This window comes from Polypterus senegalus, chromosome 16 (assembly GCF_016835505.1).
Source record: "Polypterus senegalus isolate Bchr_013 chromosome 16, ASM1683550v1, whole genome shotgun sequence".
Lineage (NCBI taxonomy): Eukaryota > Metazoa > Chordata > Cladistia > Polypteriformes > Polypteridae > Polypterus > Polypterus senegalus.
Genome location: NC_053169.1, coordinates 91,680,784 through 91,705,178, shown reverse-complemented (window position 1 = coordinate 91,705,178; position 24,395 = coordinate 91,680,784). Strand labels below are relative to the sequence as shown.

The 24,395-nt window shown below is 42.7% G+C and overlaps 1 protein-coding gene across 1 annotated transcript in view; it reads right to left on the bottom strand.

The window, feature by feature from the left end:
* The window catches only part of akt3a (v-akt murine thymoma viral oncogene homolog 3a), a 400,245-nt gene that overhangs the window by 16,499 nt on the left and 359,351 nt on the right, over positions 1–24,395 (bottom strand). The window contains exons 8-10 of the mRNA XM_039738729.1: positions 22,337–22,405; positions 17,126–17,248; positions 12,294–12,422 (exon numbers count right to left, since the gene is read on the bottom strand). Of these exons, the coding sequence (XP_039594663.1) occupies positions 12,294–12,422; positions 17,126–17,248; positions 22,337–22,405 (321 nt within the window). The remainder of the gene's footprint in view (positions 1–12,293; positions 12,423–17,125; positions 17,249–22,336; positions 22,406–24,395) is intronic.

The following is a 24,395-nucleotide window of genomic DNA, read 5'->3' as shown; positions in this document are numbered from 1 at the left end:
TCGATCGAGCTGCCCTTTGGGACATCCTGGCCGGTCTGTACGCTGGTACTGTAAGTGCTGTTCAGAGTGGAGGCAGAACCTTGGCGTTTTTCTCTCTGGGTGTGTTCTTACTCCTGCTCTGGTAGGGTCATGGGGTATCTGTTGGTGAAGAAAGATTCACAGATCTTGACTTTGCTGACGATGCTGTGATCTTTGCGGAGTCAATGGAGGCTCTGATCGGGGCGCTCGAGACTGAGTGAGGAGTCTGAGTGTCTGGGCTTGCGAGGGTCCTGATAAAAACCAAGATCCAGGCCTTTAAATGACCACCTGGGCATGGCCATCAGCGGTGTGTCTGTCTGCGGAGAGAGGTTTACTTACCTCCGCAGTGACATTCATGACTATGGTGACTCTTCCTATGAAGTCAGTAGATGGATTGGGAGATCATGGGGGGTCGTGAGGTCACTGGAAAGGGGTGTGTGGCGCTCCTGATATCTGCAAAAGGACGAAGGTCCAAGTCTTTAGAGTCCTAGTGCTATAAGGTTGTGAGACATGGACGCTATCCAGTGACCTGAGACGAGGACTAGACTCCTTCATGTGTGTCTCTTCAGAGAATCCTTGGGTATCGCTGCTCTGGCTTTGTATTGCACATGGTCCCGAATGAGGCACACGACCTGCATTGTGAGGGAGCGTCAGTTACGGCACTACGGCCATGTGGCACGATTCCCCGAGGGTGATCCAGCTCATAGGATCCTCTTTGTTGAGGACCCGAGTGGCTGGACCAGGCCAAGGGGACACTCACGTAACACCTGGAGGGTGGGAATGGACCACGTGTCTGTCTAGAGGGGTTGCCAATCAGGATCCTGAGCTTTTTCTTCACGTGGTGGGTGCTGCAACGTGCTGTATCAGTGCATGCTCCCCAACCCAACCTGACCTGAGTGTTTATGTTGTATGTAAAGCACACATATGAACATATACTTTGTGTGTGTGTATGTATTTTGTTCATAATTTATTATTGTCACCCGTTCTGAGGAGACAGGCAAGTAAGAATTTCATTGTAATGAGCACACATGACAATAAACTGGAACTTGGCCTTCTAGCTTGCCTTTGTTTTCCTCCTGCACCTCCACCCTTCTTTCAGTTGTTTTAGAGGTCATTCGTCCACCGTGGCCCGTTCTCGCTCATCTCGCCTCCGATTCACGTGTGTTTATGGAACAATGACTTGGAATGCAATCGTTACTGTAAGCGTTGAACAACAAGAGTTACCAGTCAAGTAGGCACAATTTGCCAACTGGGGTGCACAATCCATTTTCCAGCACAGATCCTGCCACATGAAGAGCCTTGAGGGGACGAGCAGCTCCCTTCTCTGCCAGCCATGTGGCAGGACTGAAGAAGTCTGCTGTGAAGGAGCCTCGAGCCTCAACTCGCTCTCTTCCTCCCAGAAGGCGGCTCACGCAACACAAACAGCCAGCTTGTCTTATAGCGGACAGAAGTCTCTGTGTAAATTCCCCAGAAACAAAAAGACAAAATTATACGTACTAAAGGCTCAAATGTAACTAATAAAAATGATGAAAGCAAAAGAGAGATAGCTGGCAATAAAAAGCATATTGATCAAAGATGACGTGATGAAGAGACGGGTCAGGAGTGCAAAACAAAAGAACAGAAGTCAACATCCAGAGCAAAGGCACTTAAAGCAGCGCAGAGAAGAGCTAATCTGTGCCGTATAATGCCTGTGGATTAAAGATCAATGTTTTTCTGGATTTTGCTTTCATAACCCACAGGAGAGAAGAATGCAGTTTTTTTGGTTTTTTTTCCCTCCCGCTGCCCCCTTTTTTTGCTTCTAATCCTGACTGCTTTGCATCTTCCTAACTTGGCGAGAAGCGAGTTCTGTTATTTTTACACCAGTACGGCGGTATAGGTTTCCAGGTTTCCCAGCCACCTTTATCCAACCTCCCCCATCTGTCACCATCTGCCTCTATTTAGCATGTACTTTTTTGTGCAATCGCATACTCTTGTGAAAAATAACCAACACTCAAATTATCTCCTGGCACATTTGAGGACTGAGCAAAACAAAAAGCCGTCGCCAAATTGTGTTCAGTACTTTTTCAAGTGGAATCTACATTTTTTTTTTCTGTAGGCCCCCCCGGCTCCCCCAGCTCCTAATAAATATGCAAAACTGCAGCCCTGACTAACCAACACACGGACAGATTAAGCGGAAGGAAAGCACAGCTCAAAAGCCCCTCAATTGCTCGCTGTAAGCCGCTGTCCTTCGCCTGCCGTCACCTCTGTCATTTCTACAGATGCCCTTTCTGCAGTCCTGTTCAGAATTGCCAAGTTACATTGTGGATTTTAGTTACTGGGTGTCAGCCCGAAATCCAACAGACATGTGATCTAAAGTGCACTTGACCCGCTTGACGTTCGCACAGCATTTAGTTGCTTTCACGTCAATAATCAACTGCAATCGCCGTACATAAAAGTTTAATAAAACAGAGTTATCGATGGGACTCTTGCAAGTGTAAGAAAGCAACTTCAGAGCTCCTCTGCCGAGTCATCACCCCTGCATGCAGTTCGTTCTGGGGTCTTAAAAGCAAAAGATCGGTACAGACAATAAAACTGCCCCCATCACATGGACCCCCCTAAGCTTCTGTTGTTTAAAGTCTGCACGTTCACCTCATGGTTTTTTTTTGTGTTTGCTCCTGTGCCCATTCAAAGGAAACTGGCCTGAGTTTGAGGGCATCTTTGAGTGTGTGTGTCCTCTAGGAGGGCCGTTAAGACATCGGGCTTTTATTCTGAACTGAGCACAGACTAGAAAGTGCAAATAGTGGAGAGTAGAGTGAACTTACCATCCTAGAGAGGGTGCAGGATGTTTTGCTATGAGTGACACAGTAGCGTCCCAAGACAGAGAGGAGGGATACGTACAGTATACAATATCATTTATATTTGTGTAGCCCAAAATCACACAAGAAGTGCCGCAATGGACTTTAACAGGCCCTGCCTCTTGACAGCCCCCCAGCCTTGACTCTCCAAGAAGACAAGGAAAAGCACCCCAAAAAACCGTTGTAGGCGAAAAAATGGAAGAAACCTCGTGAAAGGCAGTTCAAAGAGAGACCCCTTTAAAGGTAGGTTGGGCGTGCAGTGGGTGTCAAAAGAAAAAGGGGTCAATACAATACAATACAATACACAGAACAGAACAGAACAAATCCTCAATACAGCATAATAATAAAAATTTAGAAGTACGGAGTAGAATTTAATAGTAGACGATATCCCATAATATAATTTGGATTTGTTTAGAGTCCTGGAGACCTCAGCCATCAAGCTGCCTCCCCCATTTGGCCATTCCACAGCTGAGATAACGCTAATCTGACGAAAGGACCCCTCTTTCCCATGATTCTTGCAATCCTCCATCAGAGATGACTTTACCTTAGGCAGGCAAAACAACTTGGCAGGTGGGCCGTGGGCACCAAGTGCCACATTTGAGTACCGAGAGGAGAAACAGAATAGGTGAGGGTTAGTATCCAATTAGAACTCTCATGTCACTTATGTTTTAGTGCTAATGACCAACAACAGAGATGCAGTCTGTACAGTTCATCAGCAGCTCTAGGCAGGGTGTGCTAAACTGAAGTTGTGAGTCTTCAGCCTGAGAACGAAGGGGCATCTTTTATTGTAGCAGGCAGACCAGTCCACAGTTTAGGAGGGCCCTGTTACTAAAAGCTCGACCTCCCACTGGTATTTTATTAATCCTTAGAATCCTAAGCCGACCAGCATCTTGAGATCTTAATGTGCTCTCCGGTTTGTAAGTCATGATAAGTTCAGACAAGTAAGCCTGACCTCGGCCATTTAATGCTTTATATGTTAAAAGGAGGATTTTGAAATCTGCCCTAAACTTAACCGGGCGCCAGTGTGAGGATGTGGCAGTACAGTACAGTATGTGAACCGACTGCTGATTTACAGGGATTGTCTCATTTTAATTCTTGGAGGATGACTTCTGAACTTTTAAAAGTATTCTGTTCTTCCATTTTTCCTTTGTGTGAGCCATCACTGAATTGCTCGGTGTTTAATAAGAAATACGCAAATTTATGACAATAAAAGGCGCCACCCAATCTAATAAAATCAAGATCCAGATCTTTAATGACCTCTGGGTCTCACATTGTATCGCTCCCTCTCTCTCTGGGGGCCTGGTCCAGGGATTGAGATGTGCTGGGGTCCAAGGGTACAGGGCATCACAGTTTGACCCAAGAAGACAAGACAGGGCGGGTACTTTTAACTCAGGAAGCGAGAATTTAAGGGCAGCAGGTGAATTCTTTCAACTAAGTGGCAAATCATTATTGAGGACACCAGCGGAAATGAATGGGAAGCTCTTGTATACTCAGAGGTGTGGGAGTCTGGAGCAAACTACCAAGACATGTAGTTGAAGCAGAAACCTTGAGAAGTTTAAGAAGTATCTGGACTGGGTATTGGGCCAGCTCCTCTCATGTGTTCTTACTATCTGATCTACTGTGCACACTGATAAGAAATCTCTTGACCGAGAACAAAACTAACCTACTTGTGTATCCATCTTGAGATTTGTAATTACGTATTTGTGAAGACTAGTGAGTTGTCTACGGACATCAGCCATCATGCTTGCTTGTCACAATAGTGTGCTCTGCCCAGAGACCTCTCTTTGTCTGAAAGTGTGGCACTGATGCCACGGAAAATGAATTCAAAAAGTACTAGGCATTTAAACCTTTCAAACAGACCATAGTTTGGCCCAAACGTGTGAGATGTGGCACTGTGTTGCTGTCAAGTGAAACCAAAGTCTGTTGTGAATTCTACCACACAGATGCTCAAAGGGATCCAAACCTGGCTGACACCGCAGTAGACGCGGCCTCACTGCGCCACAAAGCGCCCTCTTCAAAAATCCACAACCAGTTTTTGGGAAAAAGTTTGAAGGGTGACCACCAAAGGACAGCAGCGTTCACAATAACTTGCTAGGCCGGTTCCTTCAGCTTATTGTAGTTTTAAGATACACAAATGGCCGTTATATTTTATCCTTAGAACACTGCAAACAATTTAGACGAGAACAGGCCATCCAGCCCAACTAAGTGTGGCAGTCCTATCTACTTCAGTCTAATAAAATAACATCACGTCGAGTGTCCACCACACTGCTTGGTCACTTATTCCATGTGTTTGTGTGACATTTACCCTTAACAAGTTTCCAACTGTGTCACCGTGTTCTCAATGAACTCATTTTAAAGTCCTCGTCTCAATCCACTGGACTAATTCCCTTCATAATTTTAAACACTCCAGTCAGGTCTCCTCTTAATCTCGGAGCCTTTCCTTCTAACTGACAGCCTGCTGTCCTGAAGCGGCCCAGTCGCTCGTCTCTCGACCTCCTGCTACCTTTCTCAAGTTTAGTCAACAGGACGAGACTTCTCAGCATTTAGCACAGAACCTCGTGTTCCAAGAAATGCTACACACCTGTAAAGGGGTCTGAATGTCAGGTCTGCCGTACATTTCAGTCTTTGTGCTGCATTATCATTCATTTAGGGGGCTGTGGGCTCTGAATGTTTGCCAGCACCTTACATTATACACTCAAACCAGACAAGAGAGCTAGCTGTTCAACGTCTTCTGATTAATGGCTGCCCTGGCTTAGAACTTGTGCAGTAAACAGGCTCACCATTTCCTTCGTACTTCGCTCTGTAACTTCAGGTACTAACCAGAGTGAGAAGTGCATTTCTCAGAAATACGTGCGCAGTGTTGTATTGGTTTCTTGCAGGCAGCATTTCCACCCTTCACTCTGAGACTGGCTGCTTTTTATGAAGAACAATCCATTTCAGGTGGTGAGCCACAGGTTGAAATGTCCTGCGTAGTCCGCATTACTAAAAGTACATTTCTGTCCACATTTTCATTATTTATCCTTAACCAGAAATAAGTAATCAGCCTCAAACATAAAAGACAGCAGAGCGCCACGATACTTAGAATGCTAAACAGCAGAATACATCAATGCTAGTAAACCTGGAAAAGTGGAGAACTCAAAGTGTGACGTTTTCAGAACACAGAAGTGGCCGCGCTAAAAAGACAATTAGGCCGGAGGCTCATTTACACTTTGCCACCGACTTAAAGGCGATTCCACAAAAACTGAAATCACTGCAGCTGCGAAGGACTGAGGCCTCCAACGCTGTGCTGTACAGAACACTGGGCACCAAAGCGGCTTCTCACCACACTGACCCACGTCCTCGTCGTCACAGAACCTAACAGGGACATCAATCACAAAGACACAAAGGCTTGTTATCTGCTTGTCTCGTTTCCCAACGCTGCGTGTTTCTTGCTGATGAACTAACAGGCAGACCACAAAACACCAGAGGGGGCCGCACTGGAGTGCAAAAGGAACGTCAATTATGAATACAAGATAGGAGAGAGCGGCCTCCAAAAAGGATTTAGGGGTTTATGTTGACCCAACCTGCCTATCATCTTGGAAATGTGCACAAGTGAGTAACAAGGAAGATGAGAAGTGTGGGTATGTCATAAAAAACTGTCAACAGAAATCGAGGGACGTTACGCTCAGACTATATAACGCACTAGTAAGACCACATCTGGAGTATCGTGTGCAGATCTGCTCACCACATCACAACAAACGACATAGCAGCACTTGAAGCTTTGTGGAGAACATGGGACTTAAGGTCATGTCCTACTGTGACAGGCCCGAGAGAATAAAACCTGTTTAGTCTCGAGCAGAGGAGACTGCGTGGGGACGTCATTCAGCTGTTCAAACTCTTCAAACACAGACATCGATGGAGCAGAATTCTTTTAATTTAACGGTGAGTCACATACTTGACACCGTGGAACAGCATTTAGGACTGAAGCCAGACTGCACTTCATTACTCGACCTGAATCTGGAGCAAGCTACCAAGACAAACTTGACACCCTTTAAGAAGAATCTGGATGAGATGTCACGACAGCTAAACCAGTCCGATTTATGGATTGAATGGTCTCCTCTGGTCTGTCAGATTTCTTACGTTCTCAGGCCTGTTGACGGCTCGCCTGACACGGACTGACGTATCCAGTGCACTGATGGCGAGAACTCGGCAAACTCTCATTCTTCAGGTTTGTGTTGAACCTCACAGTCACCTCCACTCTCCCTGGCAGGAGACACAGCGACAGCTCGTGCCATACAACTCTTTTCAAACTGAACCTGTAGTAGGGTGGAATTCACATCTGCATGTTTGACCAACATGTGACACGTCATCGCCCTTCATCAGAACGCTGTGTGTTCCTCTCCAAGGTGCTGCCTATGCTCTGACATCGTGGAAAGCCCAAATCTGTGCCTGCACTAAGGATTCTGCTTCAACAGATTTTTCACTAATTGGTTCTTTGAAAATTTTAAATGTAAAACAGATTTCTCACATCTCACAGTAACGGATATTTCAAATCAAGTGTAAAATATTAGACTTTTTTTAACAGCTTATATAAAAAAGGAAAACGGAAATCATCAGTTTAAAGGAGTTGTACTGCATCCCTGCGTTCACAGCCATATGCTGTACTCTGGCACCTGTTTATACGGGTAGTGGGTTACGGTGGGCACTGTTCTGACGGTCACGCTTGGTCCCCCTACCTGTCTGAGGATCATGCTCGATTCACTAAGGTCAAAGCGAACTCTATTGTCATCTCCACCATATACGAGTATACAGAGAGACGAAATTGTGAAGCTCAGGGTCCACAGAGTAACAACATGAAGTGCAAGTAAAAAATTTAATTAAAAAAAAAAATACATTTAAATTTAAAATTAAAACACAAACAAGTCAAGACATTGTACAAAGACAAGACAAGGTGGGATAAAGTTCTGACGATCGCGCTCAAGAATTAGGTGGGTGGTGGGCATGTGGGGTCTCTGCACGCCCTTTTCGTGGGTCGTGACACTAAGGTTGAGTAACGCTGCCTTACAGTACAATGAAACACACAGGAGCAGAAACATGCGGCCACAAGGACAACGCAAAGCACTAAACGGCGCGAGGACAATTAGAAATAAATAAGGGAACAAACATAAGATGGAACAACAGGACAGTAAAGATGAGCCCCTCGATCAGACTCAGGACTCTACTGTATAATGCAGCCGTCGCTACAGATCTGGCAGATGACTGACAATGCAGTGGCTTCACGGTCTCTTGGGTGGGCAAGGGGACAGTCTGTTAGAAGGGTATCAGGTTAAGTTAAGTGCTTTTCTCAGGCATCTCTTGAATCATCGCATCTTCAGCCTTCCTTCTTTTTCTGTTTTCAGGTAATAACCATTGACCGTTTTTTCCTTTTATGTACACTGACACAGCCCCACGCTAACTCTCTCATCATAAATGTCCTGTATGGATGGACACGCGATTCTACTGAAGAGCTGGCCCGTTCTAATCACCCATTTAAGGGCCTTGTGATCAGCCGCAGTGCCACTGCCATGCCAGGCTGTCTGCAGTGAGTCAATTATGCCGTCCACTGTGCATTCACAGAGGCAGACTCTGATTCCTCAAGATCCCCTAAATGAGTGAAGATGCTGTTGGTTTTGAGGGACCATCAGAACTCCTCAGGGATGTGGACCCTCTCCTTGACACCTTCTGAAGTCCACAATCTGCTGCTTAGATTGGCAGCCAGAATGAAGCCTTGACACTGAGAAGTCCATCCTCCTCCTCCTCGATTCAAGCTGTCTCAACACAAATCCACTAAGGATGCGGCGCTAGTAAAACTGTCGTAAATGACACCGGCAAATCTTTCATCTCCTCAACTCTGTTCCATCCTTTGCTATTTCACGGTTCACAGACAAAAGCACAATAGAGATATGCGCCCTGACAAAACCGCGACGGACAAATGAGCGCCGACAAACCCGCTAACTGGTTTTCAACAAATGCGCACCGACAAAATCGCGAGAGAGGCCAAGAGAGTGGGACGCGTACGTGCGCATTATGTACACATTACGTGCTAGGTTATAACTGCTGATGGCATGCCGCGAACAAATAACTCAGTTGAGGGTTGGCATAACGCGTCGTTTACAAAGCGGAATTACCGGCAGTCAGGCAGCCAGCAAGTCTAAATACGCTCAACTATCAAGACGTCTTGCTGCAATTCTTCCTACATATGCAGGGCGTGATCTTAAGGACTATCCGCGTGCCATGTCTCATAGTATTGACTTCTAAAATAAACGTTATTATATATGCTTTAAACTAGTAATTCATATTTAATGAAACTTTCGCGATTTTGATGCCGCGTTTTAATCGGCGCTCATATGTCTATCACGCAAATGTCGGGTCACACATTTCACTATGGTGAGGTTGCTTATTTTTCCACTGAGCCCATCAGATGAACTTTTCATGAGCAGCAAAACAAAGTTCAAAGTTCAGGTTGAGTATCACTAACCCAAAATGCCTGGGACCAGAAATATTTTGGAGTTTGGATATTGATAACGAGATCTCTTAGGGGGACCCTTGATCAAGTAGGAAGACCAGCTAAATGACAATCTGTACACATAATAATTCAGATCACTGAGCCATTATCATAATGTGCGTCGATGTGAGTAACATATCACACCTCCAAAGTGACAAATATGACGCACAGCCCGGAGGATGCCACCACTGTTAGACAAAGCACTCACACACTCATAACAGACAACCCAAAGCCAGCTCACCACCAGGTTTCTACCATTCGCTTAACATTTTGACACTGAATTAAGTTTCACTCGTTTTTCTTTAAGTTTTATCACACTGGCATCAAAATCTAAACCAGCTGTACAGAAATCATTAATATACAGATTGGCCCGGGCGTTTCTTTTTAATCTTTCCGCATCTCTTCCAAAATGTCTCACAGCTCATTCAGCAGTGTGACTTGGTCATTGCTCATCTCGGCTTGGCTTGTGTAGCCGGAACACCAGCAGACAGATCTGCGCCGAGCCGACCGAGGTTCCATGTGACGCGTCGTGTCCTTGTGCCAGTGAGGAGAGACTCGCGGTACGGCTCTTGTAGGGTTATTCCCCGGCTCGTGTATTTTCTTATTTATAGTTGTATCTGAACTGTTTGGTTTTATGAAGTTCCTGCTTATTCTGAATTCTTTGTGTTTAATCTCTTTAAATGTTCGGCCACTCTTCGTGTTGTGTGGGTGGAACCCTAAAAAACCGGGCCACCCTCATGGCACTGCTGGTGCCCTTTATATTGAGGGTAGTGGGGCATCGACACATGTTTAGAGGTCACTATGGGTGGCGTTTCCTTTTGATGTTCCAGTTTATGTGGATTATTGTTTGTGTTTTTGGACTGCATTTTAGACACTGTTTGCCACGGATGGCCCTTTAGGCAAATATTTTGTGCCGTTTTTGTTCCTTTTCAATTTATTTAAATCATTCTCAATTTTTAAAGACACTTTGATTTGGTTTGTTAAAACAAGCCAGAGGTTTATGGTTACCCTCTCCTTTGGAAGGCATTTCTGATATCATTTTGAACCTTTGAAGCCAGCTTCTTATTTCGGGTCTGGGAAGGCCAAAGCCTGCTGGTAGTAGCGGCGGCCGTTTCTGGACAGATTTATGAAGGCCTCATAACCCTTTCAACACATTTGTATTGTGAACTAGAGAATTCCTAAACACCACCGTCCAAAAAAAAAAAAAAAGAAAAATCTGAAAATGCTCACTGGGTGTTAATTAAAAAACAAAAAGGCAAAATTAGAATCTTTATATATTAAAGATTTTTTTAACAAAATTTTTCTGAAAACACCAAAGCTGTTTTTTTTAAATGTTATAACTGATACCTACTGGTATGTCGATACCTACTTGTGCCCAAACCTCACAAGTCCTTCCTGGTGGTGCGTCTTTGACCACAGTGCCACCAAGCAGAAGGGATCTTTAGCGCCCCTCAGTGTCCAGCCTTTAAAATGTCGATGGGCCAGGAAACTTCATATATTATTTTATGACTTATTATTATTTTAATACTTCATATATTATTTTATGACTTATTATTATTTTAATACTTCATGTAATATTTTAGTACTTTTTATTATTTTAATACTTCATGTAGTATTTTATGACTTTTTATTATTTTAATACTTCATATATTATTTTATGTGCCCAACTAATTGAAATGTGTTGTTTGGCTTTTCACTAATAAATACTGAAGCAGTTTTTTTTTTTATCATCCCATGGCCGCACATTTCAAATGAAAATATTTTTTACAAGTGAGGATGCAGGCTTGGCCATTAGTGAGAGCACAAGGACTCAGACCCCATTGACGTGGCCTTGGCAGGATACCACCCTGTGTTGGCTGAGATTGGCTCCAGCAGACCCCCGTGACCCTGTAGTTAGGATATAGTGGGTTGGATAATGGCTGGATAATCTACAGTAAACCATATATATCTCATGTAGCAGTTAAAATGACGCACTCCATTAACAGCAGGAATTGGATTGTAATTGAGAAATTGACTGCAATGAAAACCAGAAGCTGCAGGGGGGTCTTGAGGTTTTGCACCCTCAGTTTAGCTTTTAGCATTGGCCACATTAAGGGCCACCTGTGCATGGCATGGACTATAAAAGTTCTCAATGCCAGTTTTAATGTTTATGAATCCCACTGCAAAAGCCTGGGGCAATTAAAAAAAAAAGGGGGTGTCATTGACTGAGGATGGACCAACGCGGACCCAGCAAGCTTTAAGGGATTAGGTTACTGTGGGCACTGGATGTGTCACAAGCCAGTTGAGATGTCTGAATTTCCTTCATAACATCAACAGGCTCAACAATCGGGCACTCTTGTGTAATTTGGAATGACTCAGGCTTTGGCAAATGTGTATGTGGGGAAGCTGGCAGGAAATGCATGTTTGCCAAGTGACAGCAGCTCTGGTTGCTGGCATAACTGCAGTGTCCAAATTACGGCAGGAGAAAAATACCAGCAGCAGAAGAGAGGGGCACGGGGGGTCACTCAGCCAGCACTGATCCTGCCACACTGGGAATAAGGATATGAAAACTCCTGGACTGCAGAAAAGAAAGCAAGCATTGCAAATATATTGCATGTACACACATATACATAAATAAATAATAAATAAATAAATATATAAGGCCAGACTAATGTGCATTAGCGTCTCTAATAAACAAAGGAGGCTTCTAAGAAAAGAAAAAAAAAAAACTAAATGACTGGGGGAAAAAAAAAAAAAACCCAACATGGCGGACTTGAAGTGATTGCTGCTTAGATCTGTGCCTAACTTCGAAACCTCTAATTACTGCTCGTCACATGTGCCATACACTTCCTTCCCACACACTTAATTCTTTCACTCATACGGTCAAAAGAACGACATCCAGCTGCAGAACGACGACATTTAAATTGCTAAGTCCATACCTCTGGGGCGAGATATTCTGGTGTACCACAGAATGTCTTCATGGTAGCAGCATCTGTGATCCCTTCTTTGCAAAGCCCGAAATCTGTTATTTTGATGTGGCCGTCTTTATCTAGCATTAAATTTTCCAGCTGTGAACAAAATGAAATGACAAACATATGAAAAAAAAAATGAAATAATTGTACCAACTCCTCAGAACTGGAAGCATTTTACAAGACGTTTGTCAAAAGAGCAAGAGTGTTGAGATACAAGCCCTCCAAGGTTTGATGACCCAACCAGAACTCTGATAAATAAGAAATGTATAAAATACTGGCGGGCCCTCCGTCAGAGGCAGTGGTGGTAAAGTGGCACTGATGTCTAGTAAGCCGACTATGATTTCACTGCTATGTGCCAGGGTGTCTCTCCGGACTTAATGTTTCAATTTCTTTTCAGTTTAACGTTCGGTTTTATTCATTTGTTAGTCTGTTAATATTGTCTGATCATTTATTCTTTAGTACATACTGTATGTTTAGTGTGTGTTATTCTGGTTATTTATTAATTATTATTCAGTTTCTGTGTGTGCGTCCGTTCGGCTGTGTTCCTTGTATTTTGCAGCTGGGCAGGCCAGTTAGGATATTTGTGGATATTTTTGAAGGCCTCATCTGTTTTACTATTCTATGGTACTGAAATCAAAACACTTTTACATAAATAAAAGAAAAGATTTTCCATATACATCGTTATGTGCGACCTGTGGGGATGTCCTAACTAAAAACTCCTGGATTTCTCCAAGTGACAGTGAAACTGTAAGACTAGCAGGACTTGATTTGTGGGGTAAACATCTGTGATGGGGCAACACACGAGAGACTGTTAATAGAACATCTGTGCCCTGGCAACACATCTGTGGGGTGGCATCTACAGAAATCATCAGGATGGCAACAGTGGATGATAACTTCAAAGATGAGAAAAAATAAGATAAATAAATAAACTAGTGGGGCTCGAACTTTGGTCTTGGTCTTAATCAAAACTTGATAGGTTCTGATAAGCACATTACTGGTGGACAGAAAAGTTTATTGTAATTAAAGCGCAGTCCTTGCAAGCCCACCGACTGATAATCCCCCCAGGACACACAGCAGATGTGTTCAGAATTCATAATCGAGTGTAAGTTCTTATGTTTGTAAGCGACAGACAGAAAGTTTACATTTGTTTATATGTAGCCTAGTATTTTACTTTATTTTAGGATCGCAGGTCCGCATGTTTCACGAGTTAAACATAAATATGCAAACACTCCAAAACTGATCAAAAATGACTGGCGGTCACGAGTATACGAAAAGGTCTTTGTCCATTTGTCAAAAATGTTCATTTAATTTTAAACTTCATATTAATTGCAAATTCAAGCTCTCAACTGATATTGATTGTTTTACTAATTTCTATTCTGTTTTTATGTGATAAAATAGTGCATTACAATGGCCCTTCTTGGTTTCTCCGTGACTAGAAATGTGTATTCAGCACAGCATATTAAAACATTTGCACTTGCTCTTTTTAAAATATTCATTCAAGATCTTACAAAAATGATGGCCTAAAAGTTCTACACAAGCTCACAAAGTAATCACTCGGCCGCTACCTAGTTACAAATTTCCAAATACAGTATATTGGCTATAGAAATAATCATGTTTCACTTTATGACACTTTTACAGAAAAAGAAGAAAGTCGAAGGCTTGGTCTATACATCACATGACACAAAACACGTGTGCCCGCGGATGCGACTGCTACACAAATGGTGTACTTGTGCACATCCTTTACGTAAATCTGGACGATTCCACCAGGTGGCAGTGTAGGACATCATCGCGGTGACAAAACAACATTTGGCTTCCCTGTGTTGTGAATTGCCCGAAACATCCATTAAATTCCCAGGACACATTGCCATAATATTTCTGAAAAGGATGTATGTTTAATAATTACATCCATCAATCCAGAGAAGAGCACATTCGAGCAAGCATTGGGCATGACATACACTGGCATCATTTTAGCACCTGCATGTATTTGTAAGGAAACCGGAGCGCACTGTGGAACACCACCAGGAAAACTCCAGGCAGGGAACACCAGGGACGGGACTCCCTACTGCGAGGCAGCAGCACTACTGCTCCTCTACCGTGCCGCCCACCAAAGTATTATTATTAAGGTGACGTTAACGATTTATCTGTAGTTTGTTACATACTTTCCTTAACACGTTTCATCATTAAAGGGATGTCCAGTATAAATCTAAGGACTGTAAATGTGCTCTGTGTGGCGATCGCTGCCTGCCGCTGCTGTCAGTGCCGGAGGAAGCCCCAAAAGCACATAGCGATTAGCAAGCGGGTTGGTTTTAAGATGACATTTACTGAACATCGTTCTACTTTAGTGATAAACTAAACTGAGATTAAAGCCGAAATTTCCACTTTAATCATGAAACAGATCATTTCTTTCTCTTTGCTGTGTCCCTCATTTCTTTCCCCCTGTGGCTCAAATATGCTTCCGTACATTCTGATGATGTTGTGAAAGGGCAAAAAAAAAAAAAAACGACGGCACAGATGGTATGTGAGACCTTTAAAATGTATTGAGTCATTACGCTGGGGAATATGCGACGCTTGTTTTGCCTGTGTAAGAAATAGATGAAGAAAAAGCACCGTAAATACAATTTTATGTCAGCATTTAAACTCGATGATTTACATCAAACCAGTCCTCAAACATCGAAGCAGGCACATCGATCCTGCAGGATCTCTAAGGCGGCTCGCGGTCTGTCACACGTTGATAAGTAAACAGAGACTCTGACGTTGCGTTCCGACTAAAACAAACTGCGCCCTCCCAATTTTTTGCTGGTACTGCAACTCGTTCCCGCTCTGCATTCATTTCTGCTCAGAGGGCGCGTCAAATGAACGCTGGGAACGTGTGGCGGCCATGATGCGTGTGCAGCATAAACGAGTCCTAACTGTCAGCCTACTCTTGGCAGGCCTAAGAAACATCCTGAGCCGCGAGTAAAGAGGTGCACTTCAAACTGCTGCCAAGGTTCTGTGAGCCTGCTATTGGTAGGTCGATAATTTACAAGTGGCCGCTTGTAGGCAGCCGTTTCTAGCCTTCCATGAACTTCCAGCTGTTTAAAAAGCTCCACTTATCTGTGGCACTTCTACATAACCACCACTTTTTTCCACCCTCTCAAACTTATACAGTTTTTAATGTTTGGAAAATGAATGGGATTAAATCATTTAGAGATCTGCATATAAATGATGTCTTTGCATCCCATGAAGGATTACACTCCAAATTTAGTTTCCCATCAACACAATTTTTCCCACTATCCCCAAATTAGAAACTTTGCCAAACAAAATCTGCCCAGTTTTCCTCACCTCCCACCAACTTCTGTTCCAAATGAAACGTTAATCAGTTTTGGGGACTCGGACAGCATTTCTATAACAGTTTAAAGTCCCTTCCTTTTAAAGATCCCAGAGTACATATAAAATAAAAGAAAACGCCTCCATCCAGTGTACAGTAAATGATGTTTATTTTAGAATGACTTACCTAATAATATATATTGTTTGATAAATTTGTGTTTTGTGCTGTCGATTCTTCATGGCTACTGTAGAGAATGTTGTGATGGTGTCATGTATTATACAGGGTGACGCAGAAAAACGGGAACTTTTGAAAAACCCAATAAAAATAGAAGAAATCCAACAAAAACATTTTATTGACAGCAGTTGAACCGCTACAACTTGCCTTTTAAGAGACAGTAATCCAAATTATCAATGTCTGAAAATGACGTCCTGTAGATGGCGTCCTCCTGTACGTATGCATTCTTCCAATCTGCTGTTGAGGTTCCCCATTGACCGCTGCAACATCTCAGCTGGGATACCACGAATTTCATCTTGAATTCTTTGTTTCAGTTCATTCAGTGTCCTTGGCCGAGTCGTGTAGACCCGACTCTTAAGGTAGCCCCACAAGAAAAAATCACAAACGGGACAAGTCCGGTGATCTTGAGGGCCAGGGAATGTCACCGAATCTTGAGAGGACACGGTTACCGAACAATTCTCGCACAGCTGCCATTGATTGCCTTGCAGTTGATTACTAAATGACGAGACTGTTTACAGCTCAAGGTCCCTGTTCCGCAGTGCTGCCAACTGTACATGGCTGCCACTACGCATTTCAAAAGTTCCCGTTTTTCTGTGTCACCCTGTATATTGGGTTCTTTCGTTGTCTTTGCCATATTATGTGTGCGGTTGGAACACCAAGAGAAGTTCCTAACAACTGCGTCACCCGCCAATGAAGTTTGAGTTGACAGGACGCCACCCAGTCCTATGCACTGATAAGCCACTCCGCTCTGCACACGTGACAATAGCGACTCGACAAACGTATAAAGCACCTTGCGCTGGCTTTGATTAGGGGAAGGCACAACCTGAAACAGAAGGTTTATTGCTTAATAAAAAATACCAACAAAGATGTGAATAGGAATAGCTTGGTTTGCAAGCCTACTAATCCTAGACAGGCACTGCGTGCGTCAGGCAGAAACGCTCTTAAAGAAGAAGCACATTAAAGACAAAGTTTTCCCCCAGAAAACAAACAAAAAGTGCCAGACATCATTTCAGCTTTAATTGTCCTCAGCCTGTTCTTGGCGATGTACGGCTTTTGTTCATCCAAATCCATAAGCATGGTTCTGTGGCACCACAGCCCTCTTCACCTCAAGAGCTTTGTGATTTCCAAAACCTGCCTCTCTCTTAACGCTACAAGTTCTAATTACATTCACTGCCTCCCATGTGGTGAGGAAACAGAATAGGAAAAAAACAACGGTAGGACTTCCAGATAGCTGATTGCCTTTTTTTTTTTTCTTTACCTTGAGATCCCGATACACAATCTTGGCGGAATGCAGGTAGTCAAGAGCAGAGACGATTTCAGCCCCATAAAAGCGTGTGCGATCCTCCGAGAACACCCGCTCTCTCGACAAATGGAAAAACAGCTGCAGGGTAAACAGAGGGACAGAATTGCAATAATTACTGATTTAGTGGGGGAAATTAACACAAACACAAACTGCTTCCCATTGCCATATTGAGATGATAGATAGTCAACCCTCGAAGGATATGCTACAAACCTAGACAGCATCTGGCTTATCTTCCCCAGGTTTCTGAGGGGAAAAAAGCGAGCTGTTAAATCAGCATTTTAATCAATATACCAATCTTGTTAAAGGCGTTCAGCGTGGTACCGTTTAACCTCGAGTTACAGCAGCAGAGTGTTTCATCAGCATTCCACAATTAGACTTCGTATCCCTCCTCTTTTTATCAGATGTGGAGATGAACTGCTAAATACCTGGCCATTCACTCGGCTCCAGCCTTTCATATAAATTACCACTGGTGCTTCCAGACAGGCTCCTATTAATTGTCTTGCCATTGGATTTCACATTTAAATACGACCAAGCAGGGAGCAGTAACAGGCTACCTAATCTACAGCAGCAGAGCACTTGGATTTCATGGCCTGAGGAGGCAGAATGTGTCCCTTTTTTATTCAACATTATGAGCAGCTGTAGATGGATTTAGTTTGGTTGCACCGGATCTGAACAGAATTACATTTAGTCAGAGCCTCGTCTGTCACGAGAACCGAAAACAGTACAGCGGGCACAAATAAAGCTCCCTCTACAGTATCTAGCCATCAGTCATAGAGTGCCTTTCATATCTATCTACAATTCTAGCAATCATAATGTCTTCCCTATCTGTCAATCTATTCATCCATCCATCCATTTTAATGCCTTTTCTATCTATCTATCTATCTATCAATCATAATGCCTTTTCTATCTATCTGAGTGCCTTTCATATCTATCTATATATTTATCTATTAATCATAACGTTTTTCTATCTGTCTATCTATTAATCAATCATAGAGTGCCTTTCTTATCTATCAATCATGTCTTCCCTATCTGTCTCTCTATCCATCCATGACAAGTTGTCACAAGTTTTCTTATGATTTACAGTTAATGATATTTAATGGCTTGTGGCATCTTAATAGATTTTAGTTTATGACCTATAGAAGTCGTGCTGTATGGGGGGTTGATAAAACGCCCGTGATCTGGACTAACACGCAACGCAACTGTAATGATTCTGCTTACTTTACTATTATTATTGAATTTTAGCAATTAATACAATTATTTGTGCTCTGTCACTTTCTTTTTTTTTTAAATGTTAAGCTGGCATCACCACCACAAGGGATCATTTGCTACAGAATGCACTTTAGGAGAAATTGTAATTGACATATTTGCCACAGCAATATAAAATGCTGCACATCAGACACATTAAACCCGAGTTTGTGGATACTCAAATAAAAGAAAACTTTCGTGCACGCCTTACTTTCGCTGTGCTGAGTCTGTGGTTCTTGACTTTTGCTTTCATTTTCTTCACTATGAGTTCTTGATTAACGATTTGGCTCGTACGCCTACTGTTTTGGGTTTTGTTTCTCTGATTGTTAAGGCTTAGTAATAAGAGACATTTGTTCTTGCTCTTTTAGCACCATATTTACACAACTATAAATAAAACAGTAAGAGTGTGTGTGTGTGTGTGTGTGTGTGTGTCCAGTGCCAAAAAACAATCTGATTGGCCAGTTTGGCTTTAGTGTGACTGCTCAGTTTAGGGTACTGCAATCGAAAGAGGAAGTGCAAATGTCAAAGACACACGAGGAGGAGATAAAGAGGTAGAAGGCACGCTGGAAGTCGCTTTCAAATATGTGAAGTATAACAGCAGATAGGAGGCCATCAAGGTGTCTCAAAATGACAGAGTCGGAGAAGCAGGCTTTACGGGAGTCCATTTAAGATGGAAAGCTCCAGCCAGGAGAGGTTCAGAAAGCTGCTGAAGGTACATGTAGGGTAAGAGATGATAAATATTTTTTTTTTATTACCTGTGGTTAGTAAACAATAAAAAGCTCTCAAAGGCTGAGATTTAATTTTAGGCAAACTGAAATTTTCACTATGAAATTATTTTAAGTATATTATTACTTAATAATACAGAATTCCACATATGAGCCTTTACTTCATATACATCTTTGACAATAAACACTTCACAAAGCAAAGAATAATACAGTATAACAAAGAGCACATGTGATGGACGGCCTGTGAAATGCGGAGACTGCAGGCAGTGTAGGAGTAAGGCCTAGCAGACTAGCAAGGCACTAGAAAACAAAAAGAACTACGGATCGGCAATAACAGGGGATGGGAATTGGCCCTCCTGCTCTGTACTTTCATGGGATATCACCGGAGGTCTAGAGTGGGGGACGCCCAGGAAGACGACAAAATGGTGTCAACAATCATTAGTCACAAAGGGGCCATGGGGCAGGCAGCACCACAAGGACAAAATGAGCTGGAAGAAAGACTGAGGGTCGCACAAAGTCCCAGGCTAGCTAACCACACAGCACATCAACAACAACAACATCATTTATTTCTAAAGCACATTTCCATACAAACAATGGAGCTCAAAGTGCTTTACATAATGAAGAAAGAGAAAAAAGTCAAAAGAAATAATTAAAATTAGGGAATACTAATTAGCATAGAATAAAAGTAAGGTCCGATGGCCAGGGAGGACAGAAAAAACAACAAAAAAAAAAAGATGGCTGGAGAAAAAATTAAATCTGCAGGAGTTCCAGGCCACGGGACCACCCAGCCCCCTCTAGGTATTCTACCGAACATCAATGACCTCACAATCAGTCCTCATTGTACTCAGGGTTCACATGGAAGAACTTGATGATGACGGTCACATGGACTTCTGGCCTTTAATCCATTGATGTCGGGACATCACGGTGCTTTGGTGACATCGTCCTTTCCAGGGAACAAACAGAAAGAGGCCTGCCCTGCAGATGTGGCAGTCGTAAGGTAACAGAAGCTCAGACACATGTGACCTTTGGCAAGGAGCTCCAGTCAAAATTAGCACCTGCCTAGGAGTGGGCGGTACGGCCCAAAATCCATGTGACAGTATAACTGAAAATTCTGATGGTTTCACTGGATACCGGTGTAATGTATTTATTTGTATCAAAACTTACTTCCCTAACAAATAATAAATGCATTACTGATTAATATAATGATTAACTAGGGGGCTTCACCCCCTGCTCGCTTCGCTCTCCAACCCCCCGGCCTGCGCTACATGCCAGCCACTTTGCGTCTCTGCCGCTCGGTATGTGGATTTCACTTTCACCACATAACTAATCTTTTAATCCTCCAAGATGAACCTCTTCATTGGGAAGAAACACTACTTATCCCTGATGGCAACACGAATTCGACGATCTACAAGTCTCCGACTTAAAGTTTAAATCTGAACAATATCTGCATACTTCTGTCATATCACCTATCTCCATATATTCGATCTCTTTTCACTGTTCCGTTGTTTCACCGAGTAATAATACCCTTTTGTTTGCACTAAGGTGATCTTTACTATACTTTTTTTGAGACTTTCGAATTTTCAGAATTCCATTATCTTAAACCTGCTCTGCATGTGTATCGCACCCACGTTTTTGAATTCTACTTTGTCATCTACTCTTTGTCTTTTATTTCCATCTCTTGGCACAAAGTCTCATCTCGCGGGACCTGAAAGTATCTCTCTGAAAAAGTCACATCTCGTCGCAGGATTTTTTTTTTTTATATAATAGAGAGATTTAATGAACATGGATGTGTCTCTAACCCACCGAAAGGCTTGTTAACGCACAGCTACTCAAACAGATTTGACAGCAGGAGTTTACCCCTCCTGAGCCGGGCGCAGTACAGTGTCACTCTGTCTCTGTCATTGGTTTGCCCACTCGCTGCCTCTGCCAAGCAAACACAGCGCAAGACGTGGCTTCTTCCTGCCCTGTCCTCCTGCCTGCATTGACTCACCAGGAAGTCAAGGACCTACTGGACCAGCACACTTCAGCTGTGGAAGTCCATGTTCAAAAGGCGACAACAAACCCTTTCAAAGCCAGAACAACGTGTCCTGCGAGTTGGCCGTCATCAGAAGAGACGGGCTGAGGTCCGTTTTTATTATGGCACAAGGAGGCAGGCATAGCTACCAGGGGAGGCCACTTTTAGAATAGCTTTTAAAATAGTCAGTTAATATTCTTCAACAAATTCTTTCATGATAATAAAAAAAATATATATTATCAGAATAACTTTTCAGGTACAGCATAGCACTTGTTCTTCTATGAATAATGAAATTGTAAATGAGGCCCAAACAAAGACCGAGCTACCCTGTATTTGTGGAGATGGAGAACCTGCTGAACCTCGAGGACTTGTCCTCTTTAGAAGAAAGTTTCAGTGGAGGCAGCTAGCAGTGCTGCTTGGTTGTTACATTCAGGCCAGTTTTAATTTTAGGTTTGAGAAGAGGACACATTCTAATGATTTGCTTTTTTAGATTTTTTTTTTCAAAGACTTTGGTGACCTTCACTATTTTTTCCATTAAATTCTCCTTTCATAGAAGGACCTCTCATGAGTCAGAGAGCTGGCTTACCCCCATCTGATGAGTTATTATTCACCTACTACTACAGTTAAGCACAATACAGAACACAAACCCCGCTTTTCTTGGATACACCATGCATAGTTACTCATCTGCTGCCCTTTATTTTGCCCACCACTTCAGCTTCAGTGCTTGATTGTTGAAATTCTCTGCAAAACTGATTAGCACCCGGAGAGGTTTTTTTTTTTTTTTTTCCTTTTCTTTAAAGACTCAGAGATGCGTTTTAATTTGATTTGTTGTCAGTTCAGTTTGATTCCATTTATTTTTGTAAAGTGCTCTTCATGGAGTGCAGGCCCAGTGTGCTGTGACAAGTTCTCAGGTAAAATGCCCTTACAAACTTTACTAAAAGACACATAGAGAGTCGGGCGAGAAAACCAAGTGGTTTGAAACAGATTAACAACAACTGTCCACTAATTCACTGATGGGACTGTGTGCTCTGTTGACAACGCAGGAGAGGAGCATTTATGGAGAAAATAAACCTCTGGGGGTCTACGGGCAGTTAAAAGAGACAAAGATAAAGTCAGACGCAGTTCACAGAGCAGATGTGGAAACACACGCTGTCCGGCCTGCAATCCACAGAAGACACTTACCTCGCCACCATTTACATACTCCATTACAAAGCACAGGCGATCTTTTGTCTGGAAGGAATACTTCAAAGACTGCAAAGAAAAAAAAAAGAGTCATATTTATTACTATTATTTAGTTTTAGTTAAGTTTTTAAAAACGATAGAGAACATTAAAATAGCTGTTACAAGTAACAACCAAAGAGCAACTAAAACGAACCAATACAGTGTGAACGTGGACGACTCTCGAGACTGGAGTAAGGCAACATGGTGGATGGTTTAGTAGTCAGAACAATTATTGCACACTTTCTGTAAATCCAATAAACTTCATTTCACTTCTCAAATATCACTGTGTGTGTCTCCTATATGATATATTTAACTGACATTTTTTATCGTAACAACCAACGGTTTATACAGGAAAATAATGACTATTAACAAGGTTGCCCAAACTTTTGCATCCCACTGTATCGCCCAACATTAACACACTGAAAGTAAAGCAGCAGCATCTTGCCGACATAAACATTGATCTTATATATACAGTAGCATGGCCGCTAGCCTCTTTCCAGAATGACAGCTATCCCAGAGTGCATTGCAAAGCTGTCAGTGTTAATGCCAGGGTGGCATGACTGAACTGAATGACAACGAATCTAAAGGCCATATGTTGCAAAGAAAACGCCGGTGGCAGCACACTTTAACAATAATGGCCACAGCATAAAGGATCTGAGGGTCACTGTGCTTATGGGTAATTTCAAGACCCAAGAGGAGCGGAGAGAATGGGAATACAAACTTATGCTTGTAGAGAAAAGCCAAGCAAAATGACACCTTTTAATGGCTAACTAAAAAGATTGGCTTCTCACTACATTCATAATGGCTAACACGGTACAACACCCTAGTACTACAAACTTCTGCTTGAATTCAATGTTCTACAAAATGGTCTGAATAGAGACAAGAGTTTTATGAGCAGATATGTGGACTAACAGACTGACTGACCAGCTGACCACATCAGAGGCCCATCTTTCTCTAGTGACGGTTATCTGATCTCTACATTTTATCAGTTCATTGTTCTCTTCTTTCACGGTTAATTAATCTCAGGTGTATTCATTTTGCTAACATTTCAACAAAAAGGTTGTTAAGATGAAAGAAAAAAATCACTTTGCTGCCCCAATATAAGCGAGAGGATTTTTCCGTTTCCCTGTTACACCTCGCCTGATGACGGGGCCTTAGCCGACTTGAAAGCTTGCATTTCTAATCGATTTAGTTAGCCAATAAAAGGTGTCATTTCACCCTACTGTCTCCTGTATCAAAATGACTTAACTGTAAGATATTTGCCTCAAGGATTTGATTGCCCCTTTAAAGTACAGGCTGCACATCACCTTCAGGCAATCAACCACCACCGTCTGTAAAACTGAGAAGTAACGGCGTAGTCGGCAGGACTGATACCTACAAGAAGTCACAGCTACTGCTGGACTTTGAAAACACGTCAAAGCACATTAGGCTATAAAGTCAGCCCCTGCCAGCTAGTGGGCTCCTTGGTGGAAGCACTGGCAGCCGACATGCGGAGAGAGATGCTGGCACCACTTTTGACAGATTTTGTTTTTCTTTTTTTTTGCAGCTGCCAGGGCAGGTGGAAAAGCAAAAAGGAGCTTCGGAAACCATTGATGGTAAAGTTTTTATTACTTCGGCTTTCATCACAAGCATCACTACATGACGTTTTATAAAGCAATTTAAAAGGTAACAAGAAGAAATTATCAAATAAAAAAGCTAAGCCGATAGCGGGAGACACAGGCAGGTTAAGGTGACAAAGGACAACCAAATGGTACAACTCCTTTCTGTTCAAAATGCTACGCACTTTTTATTTTATTCTTATTTTTGAGTATTGCACAAGAGCAAAGCCTGAAGAGGCGCTCAGTGTCCATCTGCACGTCCGCTGCCGAGTCTGCCCACCTGGGGACACTCCGAGAGGCCTTCACCATGGTGGTGGGACTTCACACCCTTTTTAAATATACAATCATTTTTCAAAACCTGTTCATAAAATACGTTGATGTTTGAAATAAAAATAAAAAGGGTGGTCGAGTTCAGCAAGCTG